General features: G+C 38.7%; 1 protein-coding gene across 1 annotated transcript in view; it reads right to left on the bottom strand.

Annotated features, from left to right (window-relative positions):
• syn3 (synapsin III) overlaps positions 1–23,782 on the bottom strand; it is a 141,223-nt gene that overhangs the window by 90,249 nt on the left and 27,192 nt on the right. Inside the window, exons 3-4 of the mRNA XM_036577108.1 lie at positions 20,591–20,648; positions 6,103–6,194 (exon numbers count right to left, since the gene is read on the bottom strand). Coding sequence (XP_036433001.1) covers positions 6,103–6,194; positions 20,591–20,648 — 150 coding nt within the window. The remainder of the gene's footprint in view (positions 1–6,102; positions 6,195–20,590; positions 20,649–23,782) is intronic.

Here is a 23,782-nt window from a genome sequence, read left to right as displayed (position 1 = left end):
CACCGCGACCCAGAAGGATAAGCGGTTTAGACGATGGATGGATGGAATTACATTATTTCTTTTGATGAAGAGAACTAGAGTGTTAGGCCTAGACAGAGTGGCGGGAGGTTGCAAGTTTGATGCCTGGTGATGCCATAGTCATCCGTGGCCAGGAGTCCGTGAGGGCATAAATAACTGGCATTGCTCTCTCTGGGTGTGCAGCATGGCTCTCCCTCTTCTCCATCTCAACTTTAGCTTTACTGTCTGTTAGCTGAGGTTACAGAATTGGCAGTCTCCTCCAAGCGATCTCCTCCTTGTTCGATCGATTTTCATTTCCAATTTTACAAAAGGTGTACTGTCTGAAACAGCAGGAACCTACATGATGTTTGAGGCCCACAGAGAGAGAATTCTCAATCTCTACTCAAGCTGTTTTCATTGTCAGAGAGGAAGTTCTGTAGTGTAATTTGTAAGCAGTCTGACTGACTGATTGATATTGGATGAAGTATTTTCTTCATCTGGACTGAAAGGTCACTGATGCAGCAGAGACGTGGTTGGGCTGTGGGATAAAGAGACAGTCTCAGTGAACCAATCGCTGATGCACTTGGTAGATGGCTAAAGACTGATTTTTTCAGTAGGTGTTGCAAACCTGAGAGAGAAGAACCCCTCAAACGCTGAGGCTGTGCCAGAGAAAAAGCTGAAAAGTTCAAAGTTAGAGTTAGAGTGCCACACCTGCTTTCTGTGTCCTCCCTTCGGTCTACCAAGGGTTCTACAGTCATATCCTGGATTTGCAAGTCAGCATTATGCGTCAGGGGCCACACTCACCAACAACCGTGTCTGTTAGCAGAGGTTTTATTCCATAAGCGTCAGGTCAATTCACACTGGATGAGCAGGTTCAGCCAAGTCACTCTAGAATTATTACTACTGGACTGTAAAAACCATGCAGATTTGAACCGAATCACATTCACAACTCTTGTCTCTAAAATTATAACAGCTCCCCACGTAAAACTAATCATGCTCTAATACTGCTAAAGCTAACAGAAAGTTATCAAGAAGTGGATCCAGTTCTGGCTGGCTGAGGCGAGGTAAACTACAAAACAGCAAATGTGAAGCGGTTGGAAAAATAAGGGGCGCCGCTACTGCAATCTGCTTCCCTCATCTAGAGCCGGGCTGAGGGAGGAATGTGGAGGGAGACAGGGGCTGCTGTCATGCATAACAGCCCTTCACTCCCTTTGACTCCTCTCTGCCTCTTCATATGGGGAAGCTGACGTGAACTCCACCTGGTAAAGGCTAGCTCCGTCATGCAGAACAATCTAAGAACATTCACCTGCTACTTAGAAATTTACCTCTAAAACAAAACTCTGTTTTGGATGTGAAAAACTTCTTACAAGGCCATCCACAATCACAATAATGTATGGGAACTTTTGTAATCAGATAATGGAACTGAGTGAGTTTCTTTAACCCTATGCTATCCAATTTATTGTTGGTAGTTTTCTTTAAATCCACCCATTCCACCCACTTCTCACAATTTCTGTATAATTAAATCATTAAGATGAAAAACAAAGTCATCCAGAGTGGTTTAATAAATCATTATTAAAAGAAAAGAGTAAATATATAGCTGCTTTTTGCTTTGCCTTTAAAGGGTTAATACTGCCAGAATAGCAGGCAATGCTCTGTGTTTCCCATTAAGGTGATTACCACCACGATTTACTGCCTTTAAATACTCACAAAGCATGATTGGGCAGAAGTAGCGCGCAAATGCCTTCCCTTTCACTGTGGTTGATTAAGCCTCATTGCTGTGATGGCAAAAACAGCGTCCAAGGCTGTGATTTGGCTTAACTGGCTCTGGGAAGAGAGGGTAGCGAGGGTAGAAATAGAAACAACATCGAAATAGGGTCAAATGCGTGGTTTAGATGTGGCATTCCCAGTGCACTGGCACATGACCATGAAAGCAGCGCTGTGCTCTGTCTGACTAGTGGGGGAAGAACAGGCAGAGCTGCAGGGCTGGCAAATCAACTGGGATGTTGGTTTCATGTGCTGTGACCCCATTAAAGCATAATTCCACCCCAAAGTCAAAATCATCACTCTCCCTTTCCATATCAGCACTCAATAAACGAGAATAAATCTGGTTTAGAAAAATAGAACATACATCAAGCTCCGCAACAGAGTGTGTGACACGCCAAATTTCAATTCTCATAATCAGCAGCACATGCGGAAATTTGTGTCTTGGTGGGATAAATTTCATTAGGTCAACACTACAGGCATGAAACATTAATATCCTAGAGCGGCGTTTCATAGGATCCAATACAATGTGAAGAGTGCATTGAGTCACTGATAACTAGCTGAAAAAATCATGTTTCCCGAGTACTGGAACTCTAAGCTAAAAGACTCAAAATGACACTGAAAGAAACTTCACACAGTGTGTATCGGTAATCAGGATGTGCATTCTGATCATTTTAAAATATTCCAATATATGTGATTCTACATGTCCACCTGCACTTTTTCTCACCAATTTCTGGCCATGCCGGAACAATCTCATACACTGTTTGCTGTTACACAGTGAGGCTTACATTGAGACTAAAATACAAACTTCTGCTTTTTATGCTTTTGTTTTTTTTTCATAACCCATCAGTTGTCGACACAAGTTAGAATGTTAGCTTGCTCAATCTCACTAGAAAGCTCACTACCTCAGGAAGTAACTCCATATAATTTAAAATTTGTCTTCATGCTCAAATCATGTAAACCACATCTAAACAAATGTCCTCTCTCCAATTCTTTGAGTATTAAACCGTTATGAAACCAGATATTTACATTATTATGCCATTTACATTTTTATGTCAACAGTCATGGATTCAAGTTGTTCTTGCCTCTCTCTACTTTCTGAGAAAGAACACATGACCTGTTGAGAGGCCGTTGTCCTGCCCATTGGTGTCACTGACATCAGCAGTCAACATAACCAGTTTATTACTGATGTAATGGATCTGCATTTGGGCCGAACACAGCATAGATTATCCAGTTCATTCTGTACAGAGTTCTGCTATAGTAGTAAACTGGAACGGCCCGTGATCTGTTCAGCAGAGCCTATGAAGGTAAGCAAGATTAACAATGTGTATGAGGAATAGCTATGCTTGCAACATTATTTTCATACTCATTCGTTTTTCTGACTGTATGAAATCATGGGTCCTACCGTATACAACGCATTAAAAAACGTTAATACTAAAAAATTACTTTGTTGACTTATTGAAATTATTTATAGTGTCTTTGTCCAGCTGTTTCGTGTTTGACAGGGATTACATAAAAAGCTACTGGATCTTTGTGGCAGTGATAAACTAAATACATTTAAAAGTTTAAAAGACTGACAGGGCCGTCTAGTGACACCTTACATACTTATCGGCAAACACTGAAAGGTAAGACAGCAGCAGTTAACACACCCAGAAGCTGTTTATTAAAGTCATTGTGCCATGCGCCTGTCCCCCGGGCCCTGATGACAGCAACAAGAGCCAGCAGGAAGGCGGCGCGGACCCCGAGCAAGGACGAAACCCCGCAAGGACAGCAGGGAGAGAAGGAGAACTGCGAGGGAGTGGTGGACGCCCTGTGGAGTCCTGAGCCCCGCAGTCCTGAGTCCAGCGGAGAGGCCACTTTACTTTTACTTACGGTACTTGTGTTTTGTAGCAGTAAAGTATAATATACTTATTTAACCTTAAATACAAGTACAAATACAACACTGTCCCACTTTACAGCCCTTTAAATCATAACACTTTTCACTGAATTGTTGGCCTGAACATTTTCTCCCTGACCTGTCCGAAACACTGGCACCTGGAACAATTAACAGACCTGGGTACACCCCTGTCGTTGGCATAAATGATATAACACCCAGCATTTGCTGTCTTAACAGAAAGGAAAAAAATGGGCCAGAAGATAATTTTGAGGTTTAATAGGGTGAGTTCAGCCACTCATACTGAATAATGTAATTGTAGTAATTGTAGGCGCAGACATAGAGGTTCACATTTGTATTTCATAAAAGTAGCAGATGGAAAACAAAACTGTCCGATGCCCACCCTTCATTTAGTTAGTTACTGTAACATCTGCAACAGCACTACAACATAGCACAGTGAGTGGAGAACACTGGGGTATACGGTTCAAGAGTCTAGAGTGGCTTCAAATGTGTACTCAGCTGCCACTTAATCCTTGGGCAAGTGTGATTTAGGATGGTCCGTGGAGTGGGGGGCATGAGAAAAGTTTATGTAGCAACTCTAATTGCCTAATGTCAGTAGCTAATGTTAAGATGATATTTTTATCACTGGATTGTCTGAAAATCTTCCATTTGAGCCCTATGATTTAGACTTTTTTTCCAATCTATACTAGGTTAAAAGGTTGTCTTCAGTCCAAAAATACACGGATCCTTTCAGATATAAATAGTGGCTATAATGGGTTCCCTACTTATGGCTGATTAAAAGTGTCTTTTCCAGAAACCACTGCAACACATTGTGCATTTGGGAAATATTCAGGTAGATCGCACTTTGTGCACATCCTATGTAAAGATGACCAGGAAATGCTTAAAGAACAGACTGTATAGATTTGTGTAAAATCTTCATAAAAAACATTGTAGCTCACAGTATGAAACAGTATGAAAAAAAAATGCTACCTTGGATGAAGTGAATTCTGTTTAATGCAATGCGGTTGTTAGGAAAGCTTCATATTTCTACGGGCAGTTTTTTTGTATTAAGTTTAACAGTAATAACCATAATAACAGTGCAGAAACAACTACAGTGATGCTTACAATAACAACAGCAATACACTAACAGGACACTGATAGGTGATGGAGATAACGATCTGAAAAACTGATATTTACATACATGGATAAGCGGGTAGTTGTGTGTGTATGACATGTTCATGTATATGTTTGTATTTGGTACTTATATCCCAACTAATTTTGAAATCGAGTATCTGTAAGAGTTCAGAGCAAGAAAGATGACCAAATTCCTCATGGGTACTACATTATGCTACAGTTCGCTTGGCAGTGGAAATGATAACAAAATGTATGAAGAAAAAACACCATATGTGTCTATGTATGCAAGTGTTTACGATGGCACACTCACACAAGAAAATACATGCAGAAGAACTGTTAGACAGTTTTTTATTTATTTATATGCTCTTTTTAGTGTTTAATAGGACTAAAAGACAAACTCTTTGCCACTTTCTCGAGTTTCTGATTATGGCTTTTACTCATAGTGAGCACAAGAAGGATGCGTCATGACCCTGTAAAGATGAGTAATCAGTCACAGAGTAGCAAACACTGCGAAAAACAGAGTTTCTGCAGTAAGCACCATATTAGCTTATTAAATTAACCAATTATGAGCTCAGCTCCAAAATATACACAGCAACTGGATAATGTAAGTGTCCAGTGTTAACTTTTCCACAGTGTAGAATACAGGCCAGTGTCTGTGTGAATACAAGTAGCTCACAAGATATAAACTACTTTTTTGAAAACAAGAAATTCTTGTTACTTTTTGGTGTATTTCAATGAATTTGCATCTATTCCAATGATATATGGTGATTTTACTGTCAAAAACACTTATTATCAAGCTAAATGGTTTTAAAGAGTTTAATGGTTATGTATATACATATCCTCTTAAATGGTTATATATTAACTATCTTAATCTAAATTGTATGCTAATGTATGTTAATGTAATGGGACCTTATTCCAAGTAATTTTGTACAATTTCTATTATCATCATGAAATGGTCTCATAATGTAAAAGGGAGCTGGCATTTTCAAATGGAAGAAATAAAACATGAAAAAGAAAAGTTTTTTGTTTTGGATGTCGTATATTTCCCTTTTACAGAAAACAGGATTGTACAGGCTATTATAATTTGCTGCTGATTGCCACATCTGTTACAAGCGTCAAATGTCCATGTTTAAGTGAGAGATGGCATAAAATGCATTGCTGATGTTAATTTAATATTACAAGTCCCCTAGGGGCACCAGCAAGATTAGCATTATTTTAGCGGGGGTAATCTAAAATCTGCTAAAGCGTACCTGTGTGAAGACCTGTGTGGCTGGCACATATTCATGATCTTAAGAATATTATAAACAAGCGTTAAATCTTTTTTTTGAAGTATTTACCTGACGACTTTGGTGCCTCCTCGTGTAACCTGGATGTCGACCGTGCACCCAGCATTGACATTGGCTGCCAGGTTGACCTCTGAAAACTCAGCCTAGAAAAAAAGATTTGACAGATGAGAATGCCTGAAAAATGCAAGGTTTTCCATGAAACATATATGCAGTTTTTTTTTATTTGTAAAGAAGCCGCAAGATCCTCCAAAACAGGTGACTTGATCCAGGGAAAGCTAATAAATGGACAACTAAAGGTATTAATAACTTCATGTATAATTTATAATGACTGTACATGTAACTGTGTTATGTGTTATACAATGAAAAACACATTTTGGTTTACATTCCACATACAGGACACACATTTGTTCTTACAGCATAGGCAGGAAACAGTGTTATTACTCTCTCAGAATACTCATTTCAGAGCATCTTAATGGGAGGGAGCAATATAAATCGAGTTAGCACTGTCCGCTGCCTCCCAGCCTGGCAAAGGCCTTGTGACAAACTGTAGCCAGGCAACCCTAATGACTTAATCAAACTCAGAGAATTACACACAGTGGGAGTGAGGAGGAGGTTTGTCTGGGAGAGGCAGCTCAGACTCAAAAAGACCTTAAGAAGGGAAATTAGAGAATTATATAAACACAAGAGAAAAGTGAAGTTATTATATTAATTATATTATCTTTACAGAATTACACCCTGAGAACACATCAGTCTCAACTCAACTTACGTAGACTTGTATAGTGTCTTCTGCACTTTAAAAGTATCACCAGACAGCTTTACAAAATACTATACAAAAAAGCAAAAAAAAAAAAGCAAAATAGATAAGAATATGGTAAAGGGAAGTCAAGTCAAATCAAGTCAAAGTGTATTTACATAGCACTTTTTACAACAGGCATTGTCACAAAGCAGCTTTACAGAAAAAAAATCCAGGTCCAAGCCCCCATGAGCAAGAAAAACGCGACAGTGGCAAGGAAAAACTCCCTAAGAGCAGCAGTAAGAAACGTAGACCAAGACTCAAAAGGGGAACCTATCCTCCTCTTGTCGACACCAGATAGCAAACAATAACAGCAGAGAATAAGGTTTGACTATTAATATAAGATACGGAAGAGGGGAAAAGCAGGAGAAGCAATGTCTATGATTAAAAAATGCAGCTGTATCATCAGGAGGGCGTGGCATCAACAGCCTGCAATATCATCTCGTGAGACTTCAAAACTCTTCTAATTACTTACGTATCACTAAACTGAATTCTGTGCGCAAAAAACACAGCTGCTAACACTTTGATCAGGATGACTACTTGCTATAGTCACATAACTCTTTTCTATGATACAATAAGCTTAGGAAACTGGATGGGAGTTCTCTCTAGGGTGTATTTGGGTTTTGACACAGTCACTTTCCCACCCACACTGCACTCAGGAGGGTAAAATCCAAACAAATTAAACTCTCCAAAGTTAGTCCACTAAAGTACAGTAAACACTGGTATAAGACAAAGATAGTCACAGTGACATAAGCAGTAGACAAGCTGTTTGAATGTCTGCTGGTGTTGGTAGCCTGCGTTGAACATATGTTCACGTTCATAAGATCTTAAAAGGATGCAGCTTATCTTGCACCCAAAAGAAAAAAGGGTCATGTCACTGTGGCCTATCAACACCTGGTTTTGCTGGCCTGCTGACCATTAGTTCTGCCTTGTCACCACATTCTCATCACTCACACCTGTTATCTGTTCAGTACCTTACAAAATCTTCAATTTTTAATGATTAAATAATTTTTACTTTGAAAATGACTGTATTCTAATATTCTCTAATTATTGTTGATGAACAATGCATCAGTATTATGAGTCTACAATCAGACAGCACAAAATTAAGTCAGCTTAGCAAATGTTATATGCATTGTACATTAGTATCAAGCTTCGTATTACTACATGTGATCATTAACTAGCAACTAGAAGTAAGGTAAGTCAGTTCACTTTTAAATTTTATCAATCCAAAATCCATCAGGCAAATCTGCCTCACATAATTTTCCATCTTTTTTCCATTTTCTATTGTTAAATATCTAACATTATCATATTTCAGAAGCATTTCTTGCACTGGTCTCTTTGAAATCAATGATAGTTCTGTTTGGTGTGCCTCAAGGACATGTACTTGGCCCTCTTCTGTTTCAGCTCCTCTCCTCAGATATACAGTGCTGAAAGCAACATCTGTGCACTCCTCTTCTTGCCCCCTGCCAAGAGAGCATCTTAAAGATGCAAACAACCCACTCGTACATGCAAAACACATAAACACACACGCACACAGCCAGCACACAGACGCAGTCCCTCAGTGGAAGCCTACGCTGACATTTTCTGTGACTAGATATAACCAGAGAGTGGGCCTTTCTTTTCAGAGAAACTCTGGAGCCTCAAATCAGCAGCCATTGGCTGGCATGCTACAAAAAGGAACCATCAGTCAACCCTGTTGGCTCACTAGCCCAGAATGAGTCACATCAGTCAACTCTATTGGTCGAGGGATGAGCACTGCATCAGCATGGGGCAAGAGAGCAGGACCAGATTCAGGCTGCCATAGTTACAGTCAGGGTAACACATTCAGGCTGCTTTTGGACCCATTCCTGCACTGGGAAAGGAAAACAGGAAGGAGTCCATGGGACAAATGCCCTCGCACTGTTTTCCTTCCACTTTAACCAGTAATGCTATCTGTATGGATGTCATCTAGTGGCAGACCTCTGAGCAGGCTGAACCAAAATTAAGCTGAGCACACTGAGAGAAAGAGAGCAGAACACAGTCGAAGAACATCGACAATCACCTTCTTGTGATTTTTACAAAAGAAAGAAAGAAAAGAAAAAATGGACAAATTCAGACTTTTAAATAAAAACAAACCACATTCTTGTAATCTATAGGTAATGTGCTAATTTAGACTAGCTAAAGACATCAAATTCATATACTCATGTACTCATAATATTAGCATGTACTGTAATTTCACTACATGTTACAGCTAAACCTGAGTCATCTTCAGACTTGCAGCTTGCAGGTGTCAACATTGCCACACATTTCTTTAATCAGAACATCTAAATTGTTGTCTATGAAGAAAACTGATTCAGCTAGAATAAAACATGGTGGTGGTTATACAATGTGATTCCATTTTGGATCAAACTTAATGTGCATACTTCGGTTCTTGCACTCCTTCGCTACCATCCTCTTCAAGATAATCATCTTCATTTTCAGACTTCAGTCAATAAGATTTTACGTCATAAGTGGCAACTGAAATGATTAAGCTGGGATGTAATTCATAAGGTCTTGACAGAATCGTTTCATTACTGCCAGCATTAGATAATACATTTGGTTTCCTGCTGTTTTCACACAGTCTATCTATCCTGTGGAATGCCAGGAGATTTGGAGTGGGTGACTCAACTGCAGAGGCAAGGCCAGATTTCAGGCACAGAGAGAGAGAATAGCATGCAGTCAACTTGTGCTCTCTCAAACCACAACTCACTCTCAGCCAAAACCTGCTCATTTGCCTTATTTGAGGGCCTGACTGGTATAAACATTTTGTTTTGACATCAAGCAGCTAAAAATTCAGATATCAGTCTATATAATCCAGTTAGTGCTTTTAAAATGAACATGTTAATAATGCATTAACACCAGTAAAGGTTTTTGGACTGATGGGTCTAAGGCCCTGTTTCAATATTTTCTTGTATTACCCTTGCCTACTTTAACTTAGCACTAAGATACGTGTCACAGTTACACTACATAACATGGCCACTCACAGCACAAGGGGAGGCGGGGACAGTAATTTATTCAAATGGAACACACTAATATTATTTTTGGGTTTAAAAAGGTCAGAGTGTCAGGTCACAATGATTTCTGGGCAAGTTCTGCTGCTAAAGTCGACACTTGTGTTCACCTGATCCCTTTCAAGGGCTCATCTAAAATCTTTCACTTGAGCTAATAAAGTAATGGAACAGCCCCTAAGATCGCGTTGGGAATCCTTTGAGAGGAAATGGTGAGGCCAAGTGATCGAGAGCTTGACAGGACATTAAAAATAAACAGTAAATTTGTTATTGGGATTACGTGGTTTGTAAGAAGCAGAAAATACAACCGACTTCTAAAGGCTCATTTATGCTCAACGTTAAATACAGATAAGGATATGGACACCCTTTTGTCCGTACTGTGTTCATTTTGTGCACATTCTCTATGAATATGGATGGAATGGAGCAGTACCTGCAGAAACTGGGGGAGTAGTGCAGACAATAGTTCACATTAGACATTATGCCAATTTCACTCATTCGGTAATATAAGTGAAAAGAATTCTCTGTCCACATTGCAAACTATTTAATGGCCTAAGAGAGCACCACTCTTCCATCTCTTTTGTGGTTGGTATCTCTACCTTCTCCACTGTCGCCATGTTTGTTGATGTCAGAAACTTTTGACACTGGACAGCCCTCCAGCTTACGTAAAGGACACATGGAAGTATGTGGGCGTATGGTTACAACGCTTGAAATGGACGCATTCATTTTCGTATGTAAGGGGAGAACAAGTGAGCCTTAGGACTGAACTTTGGCGGCGTGTCCACATTTTTTTCTTTGAAAAATGTTTTAAACGTGAATGAAAATTAAACTTTTGTGTAGTGCTGTATATTGTAAGGCAAGGGCAGTTTTCCTTCAAATCAGAGTTGGTTATAAAAGAAGTCACTAAATACTTGGCAGATTTTTACAGATACTAATAAATCCACAAGATCTCAATGTCAGCTAATTTTATTACTGGCCAACTGATATATTACTCAAGCTCTACTTTATGCATGGAAGCAGATGTGCCTTCCAATGTCCCCATCCCAAAATACAGTAACAAAATCATACACATACACACACGCACTGCTTCTCTCTGTGGTTGCAAAGCCCATCTGGAATCCTGGAAGGTATTTTTGGAACTGAAATTAATGGTGTCATTAGGTGGAAGTAGGCAAGGTGCCTTTCACAGTCATGTGAACAGAGATCAACAAACACCACCGATGTCTCTGTGTGCATCTTCTGTGGTTACAGTCAAATGCAGTGCTGTAATGTCAAACGCTTTGTGGGCAAATGAACAGTAATGAACTCCTAACAGGATTTCCACATGATGTAGAGCTTTTCCTTTAAATAAACCACTCTCAGCTCTCCACTCAGACCCGGTCACGAATGAGCTGTTTTCCACTCTGTTCTTCTTCTGTCTTAATGCTCCATTATGGTTCTTATAAAATAAACACTTCCGCCCAGTTTTGTTTGCCATATGTGCACAAACAGAGTCCTATAAATAGATGTGTACAAACTGAGTTCTACAAACAGTAGTATTTTCTGTCATTTGGAGCAAGAAGAAAAAGCTGTTTTTCTACTGACAGAAACAGTTGTTTATGTGGCCTGGCATTTTTTTTTCTGCACAGATAGATTTTTGCGGCAAGTTGTTTTTGTTGTTTTGAATCTGTATTCCAACACATTGGATTTGATTGCAAAGGGTAAAGTGCTAAATGCCAGCATTAATCTGAAGTGGATATTTTCTAGGTCCACTTTTACATAACTCAGTTTTACATGAATAATTTACAGCCTCTCCTTATCACTTACAATTAAATAGGCTGTTTGTGTTCAGGTGCCTTTATGACCAATATATGTACATGACCTCTGAACGGTGGTATATGTGTAAATATGTTAGTCGTCATGACACTGCAAAAACAATGTACTCAAAACATGACTTTTTTGCACTCTTCCATATATGGGCTGTATGGATTGGGGAGAGCATGGGACGTTTTAAAACGTCAAGCTCTTACACAACGTCCAACAGCGTTTAGATACCTTTTCTAATTATTAAATTCAGTAACTTTAAGGTGCACCCATTGCCGATGCAAGTGTTATGTTGTGCATGCATCTAGTGTAAAGCCTTTCCAGAAGAGTAGAGGCTGTTACTGCAGCAAACGGGATCAAATGATTCGACAAATAGTGACATGCAGTGAGGAAAATTCAGTTTTCTGTGTTATGGTCAGTTTAAGCATAGTGGTTTTTGGCCCTGAAAAACTGATTGATTTTGCAAGACGTTTCATTCTGCTGTAAGGTGAAGTACCATTTACTGGGTTTTTGGTATGATTTTAGCAGTTAAGGTGCCTTTACCCACTTTGGAATTCATCCTGCTGCTGGAATTGGCTGTCAAATCCTAAACAGAGACAGCTGAGACAGTTTCACTGGCAACCACGCATGACCATGCCACCAAGTTTCACATATGAGGTGGTTTTCTTTGCATCATGAGCTCCTTTTTTGCCACTATTTCCACATTCCATCATGTAGGTACAGGTTAATATTCAACAGTTTGTGCTACAGAATCAAAATTATTCTTATGTGATCCATTATTGTGCTTTTCTGTGGTCTGTGATAGTTGGTTCTAACTATGCTCAGTTGATTCTTGCTGCTGAAACATGTAATATTCTTGCTATGTGTGATTATTCTGATTTATTTTACTCACATTGACGCTGCTCCTGCTGACAGTCATCAACAGATCCCAGAGGTGAATACTACATCTAGATTCAACTCTAGACCTTTTGTGTATCTTGTGCTTGAACTAATGATGGCACAACACCAGTTGGCCAGGAAACAACTTAAGTCAGTTACACATTACTATTATATAATTTGTTGTTCAAATTGCTTATGGTTCCCTAAAGTGGGATACTGTGTATATAATGGTCTGTGATTGTAATATGATTTGCATATATACATGTATGCCACTTTGAATTAAAGTTGATATTGCTCTTCAAACACAATCACTGCTCAATTTCCAATGTACTGTAGAAAAAAAAGAAAAATATAAAAAGTACCATCAGAGGCCCAAGTACCAATAAAATATTTCAATGTTAAATCAATAATTTAATGAGTATTAATTACATTGGAAGACTAATAGGATAGAAAAATCATTGTTACTTAACATTGGGGATGTGCATTCTGAATTTTCATATCTGAGTATCTCTAAGAGTTACTAAACCATGCATAACAAAAAAAGCAACCTCAGCAACATGCTCATAGTAAGGCACTTGTGTTTTGTAGCAGCAAAGTATATTACATTATATTTCAAAAATTGAAAAATTGTTGTTATCATATAGTAAATCTTTAAAAAGTCATAACAGAATCATAACATGACACCAGTATTGCGATGTATCATGGAACCTCTAGAAGGCATCAATATAATACAGAAACAAAACAACAAAAGCTGTCAATGATAATTTATTTATGGACATTTGCACATTTCAAACAATAGTTTTTTAAAAATGATTTTTTTTTAATGCTGTACAACTTTCTTGTATCAACACTAAACTCTTTGGACTGTCAGGTCTATAAAAAAGCTCAAATAAATCTGCTTTGGGTTATAAGGCCTTGTGAAGAATGCTATATAAAGTTGATTGTTTATGTCTGCAAATGTCCAGTCCAAGGAACTCTTGTTGGTTTCACTTGTTAACAACGCAGCAAAGGTGAAACATCACACTTTAGTTTTATAATTCCCTTTTCAAGAGTACAACAGCAGTGAAACCAACCCAAACTAATACACTGGATTGCAGAAAAAACATTTTTAATGAAATTCTGGGAATAAAGCCTACTGTGACTAGATGCTAGAAGTCTATGCTGCTTATTCAGCTCATAGCAGCTCGCCTCTGCCACACACTCATTGAATCCATACCCTATGTGGAATGTGAATTTAGTGCATTATTAAATTTGAAAACAGATCTGAAACCTGAAACAATTTGAAAACTTCATTATTTTTCTCTAAATTAAGCAATACCACATAAAAACCCAAGGCTAGTAAGCAATCAGCCAGACAGACTCCCTAATGTCTGTACCTCATTCAAGCCGGCTGACAGCATATATCATTGTAGGGGAAACGCTGCTAGCCAAAGCTGGTGTCTGTTAGCTGATGTAACTGTATTGGCAGTTAATGCTCTCTTCCAAGCCCGCTGAACTGTCCAATGACTTTATGTTAGGGGCCGTTGGAAAAGATGTGGTGGTGCTTCACGTGTCTCAGAAGAAACGTGTACTAGCCTTCACTCTCCCAGCTTGGTAGCGCTGTGTGACAGGGGGAGACCTAAATAGCGGGGGGACTGGCAATGACTAAATGGGGAGAAAACTGGGCAAAAATCCAAAAAATGGTTAAGACTGTGCCTCTTTAATCACATTCTTGTGACCCAGGTAACTTAAGCAAGTAAGTCCTCCATTTTTAAACGATACGCAAAGTGTGTATGTTTCCTCAAAGTGTAAACCAAAGACTGCTATGTACTCAATGGATGATAACTCAACTAAGCTCTGGAGTGGACAGACCTGCATCAGCTCTAGGCCTTTTCCAACTCTCTGAAGTCACGCAGAATGCCTACCCAGATGGCTGACACATCAGGGAGACACTATGGGCACAGGACTGAAGGGTATGGATAACCTCACTTCAGCTAAGCTCCAGTTTGCCCTGGCTACAGAGAGAAAGGCTTCAGTGAGGTCACAGGCCTGTCTAACAGATGTTTCCCCTGACAACCTGCCCAGTTAGCGAGGAAGAATGTGAGATCAGCCTACTGAACGACCACAGACAGAGCTTTCCAATGTCTTAATTGGGCAATTTGTGCAGTTCTCCTGATTGCTGTAGTTTGTTTATTCTCCAATATTGCTCCAGGTTGTTGCCATCCTTAACCCCTTAAATTTCATGGACTTCATATGTCTTAAGACTGGTCAGCAACAAAAATCAAAATAGACAGAAAATTCACATTTACCGTTTACACACTTAAAGATACATTTCCTCTATTTAACAAAAAAGAGAGGTAATTAGTTGGGTTTTGAGGTTACTGGTTTCACTAACCCTAGCCCTTAAACACAAATTCAAATTTACTTATTTTGTTATTATTTATTTGTTGTATTGTTAAATGTATGGGAAATACAGTATCTTCTTCTTCTGATTTTTGGAACATTTTTCTTAAAGTTAATTTTTTTGACACAGCTAAAAGTATAATAAGAAAAATGTTTTTATTAAGTTACGGGCTTGAGTAATGGAACCCACTGACAGGGTTCACTTGCTCTTTCATTAAGCTTTTGTTTTTCCACTTGCCTACTTTTCAATACAGTATGGTATACATGTTTGCAGTTACACAGGGTAAGATGGGCAAACATGTCATACCACTTAAAAAAGAGAGAAGCAAAGCGATCGCAGGGCTAAGTGAGCATTTTTCCATGTAAAAACTGCAGAGTCCCAGCCCTGGATGGAGCACAGAGGGTTTAGAGTGTGTTACTTAGCAGCTAAGATAATGCACAAGCTCTGACAAAGAACAGTATCTTAGCCATTTATCAGCAGATAAAATGTTCTGAGAGTCAGTGAAGTAGAGGAGACCCAGACAGCAGCAGGTCAACTCAGGCCAGGTTGTGCTAAACAGAAACCTGGCAATATGCTGAAGCAGATATCCCAGGCCAGGCATGCAGCAGTATGCCATGTACATGCCAGATCGGGCTTGACCTGTGTGCTTGGCCTCAGGCACTGGCAAACTGGACACAGACTATTACAAAAACAGTTGCACGAAAGCAAACCAAAAAACTCTTTGCAAGACTAGATAAGTTAGACAGTCTGAGTGCATCGAAGTAAAAGCCTTTCCTGGAGTTTCACTGGTCACTGAGTCCAATCACGATGTAGGGGGAAGTCACCAGCCGAACTCAGCAGAGCAAATAAGAGTAGTTCTTTAATGCTGAGGTAACTTGCTGCTCAAATACTAAATGGCTTCAAAATATGAGCTACAAAATATAAAATATAATAGATGTGAACATGTAAAAATGTTTTATATTTTATTGTTATTAATATGATAATATTATATATGATTTACTTTTTGTGATAGACAACATGCTTCTGTAAGCATATCATGAATACTGTAAGTGCGTAAAGGACCAAACAGCATATTCTGTAAAAATAAGAGCATAAGAAATCCTCTATAATTGGATTTTGTGCAGTATAGTATGTGAAATGTTGAATAAAAATCAGTTTTTGATGCCAATTTTTAAGTGTGACACTACTAGCGAACTGTGTCTGTGCCAAAATATTATGATACATATTGTGTATCATAAAAAAGTATCGCAATCTGATATTTTTGCCATATCACACACCCCTAATATGTAGTGACAGAATCCTTTGTAGGCTGCATTAAGTAATGAAAAAATATGAAAACAAAGCTTAAGTGTTACAAACAGACACATACAAATCCAGGCATCTGAATCTCTATGTGCAGGCACTTTTAATCAAGTAGAAATCTCTGCAGAACACAGTTTTCCAGCCACCCAATCACAAACAATCATGAAGACTTCTTGTTTTTTGGTAGGAGTTAAAGTACCTTGACTTGTTTTACGTAAGCTTGTAATTGTGCATACTTTTTCAATCTTTCACTACTTTGTGTTCGTTCAAGTTTGAAGAAGTTAGGCTGCAGTCATGCAAGATGATTTTATAAAAGCACTGTCTGAAGTGTCTCACATGATGTGCACACTGTAACTATAACAACGCTGCTACCAATGAGTTCTTAACTTGCTGCTTCTCTGAAGCATTCCACTCTGGTGAAATAAAAGACGCTGCTGGTTGCACTGTTCTGACCACCGTGCAGCCACTTCCCATAGGATAAAATGTAAAACATGCACTTGTGGCCGAGGAAAAATGCTTAATGTGAAGACAGTCTTATTTATAATAATAGTAATGATGGTAGAAACAAGTAAAACAACTTGAATGTTTTTACTCTATTCTGCTCGACACAAGAGGTGGCGACTCTCTGCATCATTACGCATCTGATTAAATTTGGGGTGAATACACCGATCAGAGTTACTAGTTCTGCCTATTCACTATTGGCTAGAACAGGGACGTGGGATGTAGGGGTGCTGAGCATTAACTGCAACTGCAAAAAACAAAAATAACAAAAAAAAAACGTTTTGAGCACAGAAAAAAGTCCATGTTGGCTTTTTGTAAGGTGGAGTCTTATTTTCGGTGTGTCATATTTATATGTTCAAGATCTGCAGTATGCACTGTTTAAGTTAACGCTGCATTTCAGAGTGAGGAGAGATCGCTTCCCTCGCCAACCATGGGCAGCTTTGGCCGTGTAACTTGCGCATGTTGCTTTGGGTGTAAAACACAAGCAAGAGTTGTAGGCTAGTTCTGCGCCCTGAAGCAGCCTAACGCTGTTTATAAAACCTTAAAAAAATCAACCAACTCAATTAATTCAAACAACATCCTTTTTTGCAATCACTGTAATAATAAAGATGTGTGCGTGTAACTTGGTTGCTGTGTACAGCTGTATCTTGTCATCTCTTTCCAAGCAATTCAAATAAAAAGAAAAAACAAACAAACAAACATTTCTTCAACTCACCTTCAACTCAAAACACCTTCCCACATGCCTGGGCTTAATCAAAAAGTATTTAAATAACCATAAAGTACTGTTTTATTTCCATTTAAAATAAATAAAACAATATAAAACAATATAAACTCTATATGAAGTTTATAGGCCAGTTTATAGTTTATATAAACTTACTACAGTTTATAGTAAGTTCATAGCAATTAAACTGGGCAGGCACAGCCCCATGAGACCCGCCTACAGCAGTTCCAGTTCCAAAAATCAGGGTCATCAAACTCTACTCACGGAAAGTGAAAGTTTTATGTTTTTCCTGTTCCAACAGTCTTGATTCTAGTGATGTGCTTGTAATATTTGATGATTATAATTTCAAGAATGCGTGCTCTTTTTATTGCACAATACAAGCCCTGCAGCTCACATCGGAAACCAGCACCAAACTGGGTAGACGGACTGATTAGATCATTTTCAAACTCAAGTTATAGTATGGGCCAGTCATCAGACTCAGATTAAGCCTAAGCCTGAGTTAAACGGGATTTTTAATGGTGAAACACCTCTGAGCAGGATGTGGTGTTTTCAAGTGGTACTAAACGTGTAGCAAAGAAGTTCTTGAGCGTTGTACTCTCTCTTGACCCACATGTTGGTCCCATGTTGAAAGTGTGAAAAAGCTCCATACAGCCAACTTTTCTCCCCCTTTCAATCTGCTGCTGCTCAAACCGTGTGGCCAGAGCATTTTAAAAACCTGTTTCTTGTTGTCATCATCATTCAAATGATTTTCACACTTTCTGTTGTCCTACTTCATCATTTTGTTCAGCCAAAATTTTTTGTCTTTTTCTCTTTCAACCAAAATGTGCTTTGTGTGCACAGCTGAACATCTGTTTCAGCAGAACATTCACCTTAAAGTAGCTGTGTTCACTCATTAGAAGGCATATCTGGATACTTTTGGACATATGCTCTTAACTACCTGAAGGAAGAAAAACTCAAATCATCTGAGCACTAATTATCTTCTGATTTTGATGTCATTCAACTGAAGACAGTTGTTTTCCTCCCATACTTTGATGAAAGAGAAAGCATAGATGACAGATGTTTATTAAATGGAAGTGAACTTCAGGTCTCTTCAAAGTGTCAAAGGTGAAAAGTATCTTATTCTCTTTTCCTCCCTCTTGTTGTCCTCAGGATAACCTCAGGCCTTGCAGAAAGGCCTCTTGCTCCTCTGGGTGGTCTCAAGCTGCAGCTCTCTGAACACCCAGATGCCTCCTTATATGGCAGCAGGGCTGAGGGGTGGCATAACGCACAAGACAAGCATGTAGGCACAAGTATTGTTAATGGGCAGGAGAGAGGACAGACGGAAAAAAGGTCTGTGATTTTGTTTTTTCTAAAACTGTATAAGTTTACTATGAGGATCATTTTTACTTACAAAATTTAGATAAAAACACTGACGGGAAAGTAATCAGTAACCCTGGCAACAAGCAAATGGACCTCTACATTACAAGGAAACAGTAACCCTGGCACCTGCCAAACTGATCTCTAGAATGCAATTAATCTGTAACCCTGGCAACAAGAAAACAAACCTCTAGATCACAGTCAATCAGTAACCCTGGCGACTAGCAAACGACTCTCTAGATCACAATCAGTAACACTGGCGACTGCAAAAGGATCTCTAGATCACAATCAGTCAAATTCCCTGTACAAAGAAAACGGATTTCTGGACAACAATCAATTACAACCAATGTCTAGATCAGAAGCCGTCAGTAACCCTGGCAACATAAAAAAAGATCTCTAGATTGCAAACTTTATGTAACTCGACTGGACTTCTAGACCTTCTAGGACACCTGGAATGGGTTGGCTGATGCCACAGGGAGTTAAACAAATTGCTGTGTAGGCTGTTGGGGAAGCTTGCTTTATGTGTGAGACTTGAGCTACAGTCCTTCACTAAAGATTTAAAGCATCTAATTAACCACATGTTTCTACTGAGTCTGACTGGGGTGCCACAGTTTGGAAACAACTTCTTTTGTTCATTCCTCACCAACCTCCCATCATTTCCCCTCAAACAGAGAGATGGCACCACAAAACAGCAGCCACAAAACAAGCATGCTGCCTTTAAACTTTCCCTTCTGGCTTCCTACTCAGATCTTCCTTTCCCATAAAAATCCCAGCAGCTCCTTTCAAAGACAAACCAAGTCTGCTCAATGGCTTACAGATGTACAGCAAACGTGGAGAGATGTTATCAGCTCACTGAAATAACGAGTGTCTAGACTCTGGCTAATGCTACACACTGTATGCATGGCTTGTTCTGGCGCAGACTTAGGTGAAAAGGTGTAAATATAACTGGTTTAACCCTTGATTGTTATGGTCAGCTATAACAAAAGAATGGTGTATTTTCATATTAATCATTTCTTACTCTAGCTCACTTAAACATAGAAATTCTGTCAGGACTGGATTCTAAACTTATTTCATACTGTTTGTGTTTGTAAGCAGAACAAATTTAATAATGAATTTAATTTCATGAAAGGTTATTGTTGTGCATGCAGTCCTGTTTTGTGGAAAGAAATAAACAACCTCTACAGTTTTACATTTGCTGTCATCTGTTAAAAATGAAACAAACAAAACAAAGTTAAACGAAAAAAAGTAAGTCAATGCTTTGATTATTGGTTTAATAGTCAACTTTGACTCTCTATTTCAATTTGCAAAACAGAAACTGCCAATGAAAACAGAACATGTTATTACAACTCAGCATATCAACATTGGTCCGTGATTGATTAAACTGGTGTGAAAGAAAATATATCTTTATATGTGTTTCCATGAAAAAAAAGCAGGTAATCGCAAGATAACATCAAGTTCTAAGTGCTTTAGAAAGGAAATGTTAGGCATGTTTTTCTCTACCTGCAGTTAATAGTTCACATCTGGTCCTAAACTGTCAGACAGAGCGGCTGTTCAGAAGACGTGTGCATTTGTGGATATATCAGTTCAGCTGGTGTAAACCAGCACGGGCAGTACAGAGACAAGTATCCACAAAACGTCTCATAGTAAGACTGCTGCTTTTGAACCAGTTCCACTGGCTTCAGATCAGTGGAAATGGAGAAACCCTGATGCTTGATCAGCTTTGTGAGCGTGATCACAGATGGCTAAAACATTCCTGTGGCTAAACATGTTGAACCCACCTGCTCCACGCGGATCTCATACTCTCCATTCAGCTTCCTGCCTCGGAAATACTTCGCCCTGGCAGAGGAAAAGAAAAACAAATGTTTAGGATGTATGTAATATTAATTCTTCAACAAAGACAGTCAGTTCCTAAAATGTATGTGTACATATGTGTGTGTATGTTTGTGTGTATGTGAATGAGCATTTACTCTCATCTAAGGGGCTTTAAACTGCTTGTGGACCCTATGGGTCAAGTTAAAATACATGAAATTAGTATATCTCAACACACAACAACCGAGTTCCCTCCCAACTGATGTGGACAAATTACACCAGATTAAAGAGGTAGTCACATGGCTAACAATCAGCAGAACCAATGTCTAATGTATCTGCACACCAAACGACAAAAAGCATCCAAAAGCTTAAAACATGTTCTTAATGAAGGTGCAACATCCAGCACTGCCATTCATTATTTCCCCATTACTGTATTATATAAATCCAGAACCAGACCTCTAAAAGCCACTGATCAGGTTTGAACGTTACACTGAGAAGGCAGTCAATTTAGATTGCTAATCATCTGTTTTTAACTTAACTAACACTATGAGCTTTGTCACATTTCACCTCGTACCTCAAAAACAGCAAGTTTTTGTGAAGTGCGTTAGCTGATACCAAAAAATATGAAAATTAATATTCGAAAACAATAAGTTACAACATAAAAAGTGAATTTATCCTGAACCTGAGATGCACTTGAGCTTATATGTGCGTCTAATTGGCGCTTCCCACCAAAGTGCAGTGGAATTCACTCGATGAACCATTAACATCACCAAAACAACCAAGGTCTGCGACAAGCTATAGTCGTTTGATTAAGTTGTCTTAAGACACAAGTGGAAATGACCCTTTTTTCCTCAATTAAAACACTGCAGAATTGTTCAACGGATTAATAAATAAACTTCTCTCTCTTTATTCTCCTCTTTTTGGCTAAAACATCTTTAATAATGTTCCATTACTTAAAATGTCACTCTTATTCCACATCACTGCCAAAGAGGACAGCAGTCAGTCTAATGTTAACACGGCATGCTGTCCATACAAGCCAACAAGAGGGCAAGCTGGTTGACGCCACAGATAATGTAGCAGGATTGTTTTCATAAAAGTCTGCTGCTCTTTTAAGGTCCTTCTTTTTATTTTTGAGCATTTTGTTTTGGAGCTCCACTCTCACACATTGTGCTGCCTGCTCAATTATTTTATCCACAGGTTTTCTGAGATTTCATGCACTGAAAACTCTTTCATAGCATCACACAACGTACAAGCAGCCTGGAACTACAGATAGCTTTAAGGGTCAAAGTTTTTAGTTTTGTTTAATGAGATTAACAATACAACGTGACTGATATGTGAGTTATATTCTTATTCATATGTTTTCTTGTTCAGAGACATGAACTGAATAAAAATTTATGAAATTTTAGCTTTGTTAGATCACATATTTTACAAATCATTGCTGTCCCAAGAAAAAGTTGGTGGCTTTACAGGGGAAGGCCAAAAAACTTTCTTTACTGTTAATGTAAGTTAATGTAGAGATTTTACTCCAAGCAACTTTGGAGCATTCCTATCGGTCCATTCATCACTAAATGTTCACACAATGTAAAGTGAAGCTTCTCTGTTAAAATGATATAGAAAAATAAATTTGAAAAAATGGAGATAATTGTTTTTTTTGACAGCAAAAATATCAAATACTTGCATTCATAAGTTGCATCATAAATGGTAAGATAAATGGCAGAAATAGCCACTTTTTTGTGCTGACTTTTAAGGGTTAATAGCAATAAGCAAGGCATGGCATTAGTAATTTAATATGTTAGCATGTTATTGACCGCCCTAAAAATTATTTATACATTCTATAAAAGGCACACTTATAAGAAAATGTGACGTTTACAAAAAACTAAACACTGCAGACACCTAACGCTGAACCACGTCAAACATTCGTCTTTAGAATTACTTAAATCTACCTTAAAATGTCTGAGTATTTCTCACAACGCAGGGGTTGAATGTGTTTAGGGTGCTTATCTCTCATCTCTCTATACAAGATCAACATTGGCATCTTTGTGAACCTCAGTGTTATTCAAGGCAGCGTCCTGACCTCAACACCTGCCAGCTGTTGAGCCACAGCAGCCTGTTTGAAACATGTTTGACCCTGGTTCATGTACACATACTGTAGCTACCACCCTGGGCCCCATTCAAGTTCCATTTGTGTATTGATCATCTCATAAACAAGAGACCCCGGGCAGGACAAAATGTCTGGAATGCAATTGTGGACAAGCGCAGCCTGTCATCATCTTAAACAACTAAATCAATTTATGGCTGCAGACACTTCGGGAAGAATCCACAGGCGGAAGACCTGGCACCACGCTACAAAATGAAATCCAGGCCTCTGCAGTGAGACCATGTTAAACTTTCTCTTCAGAAGAAATGAATAAGAATCTCTGCCCAAAATATTTTTAGACCTATCAGTTCGCCAAAATGAGTCATGTGTTTGGACTAAAGATGATATCTACAGCAACCAAAAAGAAACTATGATTTCATATCTTCAGCGCGTGAGAAGAGAGAATTCACACGGCCGTGATTACAATTGCTGCACTTTGCCTGTATCCGGTATTCTTTTAAGGCAACAGCCTGCTTCAAGAAAATAAATGGATCAATCTACAAAAAGACAGCTGGGACAAAGATACCTGTCAACCTGTAGACTGAATATAAAACAGTAATATGAACACTGCAGGTGATCTGAATAGTCTGCATTTTGCCTGGTTATATCACACTACAGAATACTGAGAGAGGAACTAGTGGGAATTGGTATTTTACAGCACAAAATCATATTCCTCTGCCTTTTCGGATTGATAAAATTCACAACTTTATATAGTTTTCATGTCTTCATTCAACACTGTTCGCTCACTATAATACCCAGCATGCATTACACAAATACATCATACAACCATTGGGAATCTCTGTGGTGTCAACCGATCTGCTAGGCTAATAAAGAAACCAAACTAAGGTTAGTGTAACTCTTTCTTCTGTCATTGAATAAAATTGCAAAAAAAAAAAAAAACTATGTGTATTCAGCACAAAATGGATGCCAGAGACACATTTTTACCCTTTCAGTCAGACAAAAGACACCAAACTTATCTAGATAGCCAGATAATCACCCTGCTAACTTCAGCTTTTAGCTTGCT

This window comes from Colossoma macropomum, unplaced genomic scaffold, assembly GCF_904425465.1.
Source record: "Colossoma macropomum unplaced genomic scaffold, Colossoma_macropomum, whole genome shotgun sequence".
Classification (NCBI taxonomy): Eukaryota; Metazoa; Chordata; class Actinopteri; order Characiformes; family Serrasalmidae; genus Colossoma; species Colossoma macropomum.
This window is presented reverse-complemented; position numbering and strand designations above follow the sequence as displayed.